The 9,213-nt window shown below is 29.0% G+C and overlaps 1 protein-coding gene across 1 annotated transcript; it reads right to left on the bottom strand.

Moving 5' to 3' along the window:
• Positions 1–1,914: 1,914 nt before the first annotated feature.
• LOC123270867 (uncharacterized protein DDB_G0283357-like) lies at positions 1,915–8,955 on the bottom strand. The gene is made up of 9 exons (XM_044737012.1): positions 7,757–8,955; positions 6,652–6,705; positions 6,479–6,580; positions 4,499–4,621; positions 4,331–4,429; positions 4,117–4,218; positions 3,121–3,255; positions 2,918–3,052; positions 1,915–2,073 (listed from the first exon to the last, which is right to left on the bottom strand). Exons 1-9 carry the CDS (start codon positions 8,745–8,747, stop codon positions 2,045–2,047), a joined length of 1,770 nt encoding a protein of 589 aa, XP_044592947.1. The 5' UTR covers positions 8,748–8,955; the 3' UTR covers positions 1,915–2,044.
• Positions 8,956–9,213: the final 258 nt, after the last annotated feature.

Raw genomic sequence — 9,213 nt, 5'->3', positions numbered from 1 at the left:
TGAAGTAAAAATTTTGGTAATAACATTGACCATAGCAAGTCCTCGATAGTTATTCGGATCAGATCTGTCACCTTTTTTATGCAACATGAACATGGCAACACATGCCCAGTCATCAGGGACTTGCTCGGTGTCCAAGATTTTGTTAAATAGTGACTGAATATAGAGAAGCCAGTTGTTAGGCAGATTTTTGTAGAATTCAGTAGTGATTGAATCCATACCGGGGGCCTTGCCATCTTTGAGGGAGGAAATGCTCTTAGTTATCTCCTCAAATGTAAACTCGGCATCCGAAACCGGGTCAAGCACACCAAAGAATAAACAGTTATCCAAAAGTCTCGGGGGGTAGATGTCTTTGTAAAATTCATTCCAAGTTGCAAGAGGCAGAGGAGGTGGATGTGATTGTCTTCTGAAGTTGTTAAAAGTACGCCAAAACTGAATGCTGTTATTAGTGTCAGAGAAGCGCTGAATGATTTGGAGCTTATATGAAGAGGATTTGGATTTTAGGAGAGTCTTGTAAGATTTTTTGAGGTTCAGGTAATTTGATAAACTGGGTTGAGAAAAACCTGCCGCTTTAGTTGCTTTTAATGCTAGCCTCAGATGGTTCTTAATAGTAGCGCAGTCTCTATCAAACCACGGTTTGTTTAATCTAATCTGGATGTTGGTGGGTTGTGTTTTTGACATACCAAGTGCTTTGGCAGTGGAGTAAATTGTTTCCGTAAGGTTTGAGCTGAGAAGGTCCGAGGAGTCAGTGTCAAAAGAAACTTCTAAGTGTCGAGACCATAACATGTCGTGGAGATTTTGTTTCCAGAACAATTTGTCAGAGGGAATATAGCTATCAGAGGGGGGTTCTGCATGAGGAACGAGACTGGGAAACACCAATGAGATGAGGACAGGAAAATGATCGGAAGTTGTGGGAGTGGAGATGACTTGTATATCAGACACGTATGATATACCGAGGAGGCTAGTCCAGATAAGATCAATTACGGATTTGCCTTGAGATGAACAGTAGGTATATTGTGCAGGCGAGTCCCCAGGTAATCTACCATTTAGCAGGATGAAGCCATTGGTTTTGCAAAAGTCAGTTATTAGAGAACCTCTGGGAGAGGAGATAGTGTCCAAGGAGGAGTGATAAGAGAGTAAGGAGCTACCGGAAACAATGTCTTCGTGAACGGCACCTTGAACGCCAACTCGAGCGTTGAAGTCACCACCCAGGACAATTAGGTCATGCTGGTGGGTAGTTTGAACTTCACACAAGGTTGCTTGCAACATGTCTAGTATATGATGGAGCGTTAGTGTAGGGCTAATATAGACATTACATAGGATAAAGCTCCAATCGTCCGACGACACCCTAACAAACAACCACCAAGGTGAAATATCAAGAGACTCGTTGTTAAATTTTTTATTTATACCGATTAAAATTCCTTCACTAGCTCTCCCAACATCATGCAACCTGGTAGCCTGAGAACAGAGTAAGTTAAAATTATTGAATTCATTGGAGAGAATAACTGGGGTGGTTGACCAGGTTTCGTTTAAACAAAAAATGTCAAACTTACTTAGAGAATCCCAACTACTGACACTACCTATACCATGACAATTCCAAAATACTATCCTCAAATTGTGTTTTTTGGGGGATTATTGCGAGGAGGCTTTGTCGAAGTGTTGTGACGCATGGAGGGTCCGTTGGCTCCTGGTTGAGGTGGCGTTCCCGTGACTGAGGTGGTGAAGTCCATGGGTGATGGAGAAGAAGAGCGTGGGTCAAGTGATGCAAGACCACTGGCCGCTGCGCGCTGAAGTCTGGCCTCGTATTCAGCTCTGCACTCGTCCGGAGTCCGATCATGATCGATGTAAATCTTTTTTGGGCCTAAACTTTTCTTCTTTTTCATTATCTCAGCAAAAAAAAATAAAATTCAATGTAGGTATTAATTAAATCAAAAAAATTTATTTTCACAAATTATTCCACAATACAAGTGAATTAATTGTAATTTAAATAAAAAAATAGATTGAAGTTTAAGTAGTGTTTTATGAATTATGCACATTGCTGTAGTTATCAATAATTGCAGGTTCTGGAATTATGACCTGAAAAAAAAAGTTATATTAAAGAAAAAAAACTTTATTAATTACGAATTAGTAGATTGAAATTTTTTTAATTAAAAAGTTCAAAATTAAAAATAAAATATAGTTTAATAAAAATTTTGATTATCTTTCTATGAATGTTTTTAAAAAATTGCCTGTTTTTTTGTTTACATGATAAACTAACTATTCTCAAAAAATCTATTTAACTATAAAGATATATTCATTACAAAATTTTCTTTTTTCTGTGACACATGGAGAAAAAAGAAATTTTTTTTTTTGGGGAATTTTATTACAAGAAACTAATTTATTGAAAATTTTAAACAATTTTATTTCTTAGCTGAAGAAATAAAAATTTTTTTCAATAACTTTTTTGTTGAAAAAAAGTTTTTTTGATTTGGGAAAAAATAATTGTAAGACAATTTGCGAATTTTTATCTAAAATTATCTTTTACCAAATGTAGAAAACTTTTTTCCAAAAAAAAAAGTAACAGAGACAATTTTTATTTCTTCAGTTAAGAAATGAAATTGTTTAAAATATTCAACAAATTAAGTTATTATTATAACATTGCTTATTTTTTTCAAAATAAATTTTTTCTCTCAGTGTAATTATATGGACTTATATTTGACATATAATTACATATTTACATGTAATGTAAAAAAAATAAAAAAATTTTAACTAGCGCGAAATTCGGATCTATTTAAAATTACTCCGGAAATTTAACATTTAAATTAACTATCGCTAAAAAAATATAAAACTTTAAAAAGGCAAAAAAATTTAATCAAAATTTCAATGACAAAATTTTCCATCTTTTCTCAATTGTGTACTGTAGATCATAACTAAAGTGTACCTGAACCACCGCAAGTTCCACATGAATAACTTCTTTTACTACTACCACCCCCGCCACTACCACCACCGAATGAATACGATGATGATGTTCTTGACGATGATGTATAATTCAGAGAACAAGTGGTCTTATTATGGCCTGAAAAATTTATTGCAAGCAAGAATTTATCAATAACTTAGATATTATTCATTTCAGATTAGTAGTACCTTGGCCACCACACAGTCCGCATGAATAACTTCTTGTACCGCTAGAGACAGGAGATAATGAAGACCGTTGATTGGAAGAACTTGGTGATACGTTTAATAAAGCAGCGTTTAGTGGACATGTTTGACGATTGTGGCCTAAAAATAGTATAAGTAATATAAATTTGATATTTCTTCATATCTACGACGGAAGTTTAAATTTTTTGCCTTATTTTGCGGGAAGAAATTCGACTTTTACATTTTACTTATTTGCACTTTCTTCCCACAAAAATTTAAACATTCGGTTACAAATAATGACATTAAATAAGTTAGCAGTCATTTGATAATTTTTTTTAACAAATGAATTTGTTCCGAAAAATAATTTTGGTAATTATTTACAAGTGGGGTCCACCCTATTTTTGGCCATATCTAGGTGAAAAATTAACATTATTTAATTTTTTTATTTTGCTTGTTTTTACGGCGCATCTATGACAAAAAATGTCGTGAAAGAAAAAAATAAAGATTTCGATAGCTTTTTTGCCTTCCAAAGTTAGAAAAAATTTTGGCTCGCAAGTTTTTGGATAAAATTTCTATTTTATTTTTTTTTATTTATTTTTTTTGAAAATTACATAAAAAAATAAACAATTACAAAAATGAAAGTTGAGCATCACAATTTTCTAAAAAATTTATAAAATTTTTAAAATTTCTTAAAATTGTGATAATTAACTTTTTTTTTATGTATTTAAAAAAAAAATATGTATCAATAAAATCAAATAGAAATTTCGTTAAAAAAAATTAAAATTAAAATGGTGGACCCGACTTGTTAATAATTACCATAATTTTTTAAAAATTGCATTTTTTAATTTTCTCAAATTTCTACGTCAATTTTTTTTTTTGCCATAATTTAATTGTTAAAAAAATTATCAAAATTTGATAAATATCTGCTCAATTAATTTTCATTTACAAAATATGATTAAATCATGTTAAATTATTTTAATAAAATAATTTTTATGATATAACCTGGATTTTTGCATATTCCACATAAATAAGATCTTGACGCTGAATTTTCCAGTGAAGATACAGCCGTTTGAATATTTTTTAGACAGCTCGTCTTATTGTGTCCTAAAAAATTGACAATAACGATTTTATTTGCAAATAAAATATAATAAAGTATAATTGCATGCAATTAAAAACATTTATTTAGAAATTTATTGTCTTATGAATAATTATGAACCTTCTTCCCCACAGTTACTGCATGTGTACGTCCGTTTAGGAGTAGATGTAACAGTTTCACTGGCAAGATTTTTTTCTGGACATGTCGTTATGTTGTGTCCTATAATAAATGTATGTTTGTTTCAACAATCAAATTTATAAATAATCATAATAGATTATCATTTATTACCTTCTTTTTTACAATTACTGCATTTGTAAGTTCTTTTTGGCGTTTCCGATGACGAGGGTGATGATGAGCTGGATTTAGATACACTTTCAGATTTATTTTTAGGGCATGTTGTTCTATTATGTCCTGTGATAAATTTATCAAAAATAATGCTTTATAAATTTTTAATAAAAAATTAGGAAAACGGTTGACCCTAAAGGCCATCCCTGTAACTTCCCGCTAATTCCATACCTATATATAGGCGCTTAAGGAAGTTCGAACTTAATAATGAGTCAAAATAGTGTTAAAAATTTTCTTTTAATTTTAGTCTTCCCAATATTCTTCAAAATTCTTTATTTTAATTTAAAATAATTTAAACAATTTAATAATTGATGATTTTTACTTATTTAATAAAGTAAAGTAATAAAATAACTTTCGTATTTATTACTTGCCGGAATAAATAAACAGATTTGGCAATAGCGCGCTTGATTATACCCATAACTGAGACGTGGATAAGTGTGTGAATTAAACATTTCTCTCTCTGTAACTATATTTCTATCCTTTTCTTTTTTCTTAGCTGTTGGCGCGATGTTGTCAAATCTTTATTCGAATAAATGGCTAACGATAAACGAGTTACAAACATAAAATTTGACTTTAAATATTTCAAAAATTATATCAGTAATGTATTATTATTAAATTGTTTTTATATTTTGCAATAATCCAAGTTTCTTGTGTATAGTTTTTTATCCGTTAAAGTTGGGAGGTTAATATTGAAAAAAATAATTAAAGTCTCGATAAAAGTTTATCCGCCATAAGAACCCGTGTATAAGGAGATAAAATATGTGATTTTTAAAATTTAATATCTAAGTAACTAAACGGTGAATCTTTTTAAAGTTTTGGGATTAGATAAATTACTTATTTATTTATACGTATATTTAATTTCAAAGCTCAAATTTGGAAATTATTTTTTACATTAGATCCGCTCGAACCTCCGTAAAATTGTACTTATGACGTTTTTGAGCTCTCCAAGCTCAAAGAGTTAGCGGTTTTATACTTTTGAGCTCTTCGAGCTCAAAAGTCTGATGAAAGTTTAATAAAACACTATTTCTAAAATTTTCAAACTGCAATTACTTTTGAATGAATAAACCGTTTTTCACGCGGTTCGCAAAATTCGACGCAATTTTTAAAATTTTATGATTTACTACTGAACACAAATTGATCAGGCCGAAAATTTTGAAGAAATTTGAAAAATTCACTTTTTCCGAATTTTTTCAACAACGATAACTCACGAACCAATCAACTGATTTGGACATTCTTAAATAAATCGACGTGGTTTTTTAGGCTCTAAAAATTATTTCCTGAAATTGAAAACAATCCAAGAAGAAATGTCGGAGTTGTGTAAGAAAAACACTTTTTTCCAAATTTTTCGTTCACTATGTCCCACGAACGAAGTAACCGATTTTGATTGCGTTGACGGCCATCGATGTAGTTTTTTAAGCTTAAGAATTGATTAGTTCTTGGAATCGATCGGTAAAGCCGTTAAAAAGTAATTCCAAAAAAAACAATTTTTCAAATTTTTTATTTTTGAGATTTCTCAAAATCTACTGGTCCGAATTACCTCAAATAATATACAATATCTAGGGGCAAAAAAACTCTTTCGATTGCCGCCTTCTTAGGACCTCAAAACGTCGAGATCTTATGAAAATTCGATTTTCGAAAAACTGGATAAAACCAATAGCTCCCCGATTTTTTTTAATTTTCAATTTTTTTCGCGGGAAGTTAAAAATATATTATATTGATAATTGAAGAAGTAAAGTGAAAAAGAAGAAAAGACGACTATAGAGAATAAGCAGGGTGAAAATGTCTTTTGTACTATCTAAATATTAAAGTCCTAAAAATTTAAGATTTTAATCTGTATCGGATTTTGAAAAAAATAAAAAATTATTTTTATTTTTGAATTGAATGGACCGATTTGAAAATTTACTACATATCAAATAGTAATACCTTCATTACCGCACAATCCACATTTGTATGTTCTTTTGGGTGTACTTGTAGCTGAAATCTTGGTCGAAAGTGATTTTTTGTCACAAGTTCTCTTGTTATGTCCTTAAAAATATCATAAAATTAATAAGATCCGATCCAATTACTATTACCATAAGTATAAATTTATAATATACCTTCTTCGCGACAAATGCTGCATCTCTTGGGTGTAGCTGATGTACTAGTTTTCTCTGAGGTTTTTAAAATTAGAGAAAATTTAGAAAAAAAAAAATTTACTTTAGTTGTATTATCAAGCAGGTGCTTTCTTTGGAACGACTGTTTTCTTTTTCACTGACATCGTAAAATATTATTATAGGAATAAAAAAACATTTTTTTTTTGCAACTTTGACTAATTTTCAGCTACTATATTAATGAAAATTTTTATTTATAGTATATTTTTGTTTTAACGCTCTTCAAAAAAGTCTTCAAAATTTCACTTTTACTCAATTCACGTAAGTTCTATCATTTCAAAGTGATGATAAGAGTTAAAAAAATGTTGTACCTTAAAAAATTAAGTTTGACAAAATATAATTCTTTTTTTTTTAGATATTCAATTATTTATATCTTCTAATTAAATTTTTGAAAAATATTATGATCTAATTTTTTTGATAAAACAAGCTATTTTTTCTATATCTTCAAAAATATATGAAAAAAATTAAAAAAACATGAATTTTAAATTAAGTACCCTAATATTCCGCATTACTAATCCTAAAAGGGCGTATTACTAAAGTTCTTTTGGTTTTGCTGAGCCTTTAAGTTAAGAAAATGAAATTCTTAAAGCCAAAAGGGCGTTTAAAAAAATATTTTTCATTTTATTTTCTTTTCTGCTGTAAAAATTTAATTTTTTAAACTTCTGGCTATCAAAATTAAAAGAAAAAGTTAATTTATAAAAATCTAACTGAACTCAATAATTTTTCAATTTTTACAGCTAGACGTTTTAAATATTCAATTTTTTAAGCAAGAAACAAATAAAAATAACAATTTTCTCTATATCTACCTTTTTTTACTACCTCTAAGAATTTTTTTTTTCTGAAATCTACTTAAACGCACATTAAAACAAATTTTCTTTACATTTTTCCTATATATTTTTACTTTAAACACAATTTCAAGTTGATTGAAAAGAAAAAAATTTTTTTATACGTGCTTTTGTTTCTGCAGACCCAAATAGCCGTATAATTCAAAATACTCTCTATTGGCATTAATGAAAATATATTTTAATTTATTATAAACTTATCAACTTACCAGCTTTCAGTAAAGATCGTAAATGATTTTTATCTTGGTCAGTTGATTGTAAACAGTTACTTTGACAATCCTCTTGATCAAAAATTTGCGGAAGTAAACATCTATTTTGACAATTATCATTCTGAGATTTATATTCTCTTCTATTTAACATTTGATCGAGTAAATCAGCAATAGACTGATTACCACTTGGAAGTTCTGCTTCATAATTGGCTTTAAAAAGCTCATTATTATTATTCGAAATTTCTGGAGAGTAAGATTCATTGTATCCGGAATCATTATAATTATTTTCTTGATCTTTAATTTCTGAAATATTCTTATTAATAATTTTTTCTTCTTCAGAATTTTTTTCCGTACCCCCTTCTTCTTCTTCTTCTTCTTCAGTATCATCATCGTCTTCATCAGATAACAAAATTTTATCGTAATACTCCAATATTTTTATCCCAAGAAGAGTTACATCAGGCAGCTTATCATCAGATAAGAGTTTGAGTTTTAATTTTTTGAAACTGGGCGGTAAGATAGTAAGAAGAATATTGCTCAAAAGAAAATTATTCTCATACAAGTTAATTTTTAAATCCTTTAATTTCTCAATCGTATCAAAAAATTTGTTCAAAGCAAGTCTTATATCGACACCGTCTGCTAATTGTGCAAGCATCAAAAGTTTTTGAAGAATATTAATAACACCATCTGGATTTTTTTTACCAAAAAAGGTTTCTAATTTTTCAAAAGTTTCACTAGCCGTTAAATCTGACTCCAAATTTAATTCTTTAAGTGTTTTATTGGTAATAGTGAGCATAATTATTGATTTCGCAGTATTATTATTTATTTCCCATTCCGCCGAATCGGTATCAGATAATTTTGACGGTGAATTTTTATCAGCGTATTTCCATAAATTCATTTTTGTTAGTAAATCTTTAACTTTCACTTTCCAAACTTCATAATTATCTTCAATCAATGGATCAAAATTAAAATCTGTTTTTTGAGCATGCCCCATTTTTTTTTTTTTTTTAATTAGATAAAATTAATAATGAGAATGTAACTTATTTTACTTCAATAGCGGAACAAGGACACTTTAACACTTCGCTTTTCGTCTGTATACTGTTGATATGATTGCTGGCGACTCTCGTCTGCTACCCGAGATTTTTTAAACCATAAAAAAAAAAAAAAAATTAACTACGTTGTACTTCTCGGAAAGATCTATGACATCATACCTTTTACTTATCTTCTCGAGTGTATAGTCTACCGATAACATAAAAATTATTTTTCAAGCTCTTTATTCGTATTCATAACAAATTGGTGGTACATGATTTTAAAAATAAACTTTTAAATAAACATAAAAAATTATTATTTTTAAAGAAGATTATTTTTTTTATATTCTTCAATTATTACTAAATATAAAAATTATTATTATTATTTAAGTTACTGATAATATTTATTTGATTATTATAATACAATGGTTT

This window comes from Cotesia glomerata, linkage group LG8, assembly GCF_020080835.1.
Source record: "Cotesia glomerata isolate CgM1 linkage group LG8, MPM_Cglom_v2.3, whole genome shotgun sequence".
Lineage (NCBI taxonomy): Eukaryota > Metazoa > Arthropoda > Insecta > Hymenoptera > Braconidae > Cotesia > Cotesia glomerata.
The sequence above is the reverse complement of the archived record's forward strand: the minus strand, read 5'-3'. Positions and strand labels throughout refer to the sequence as shown.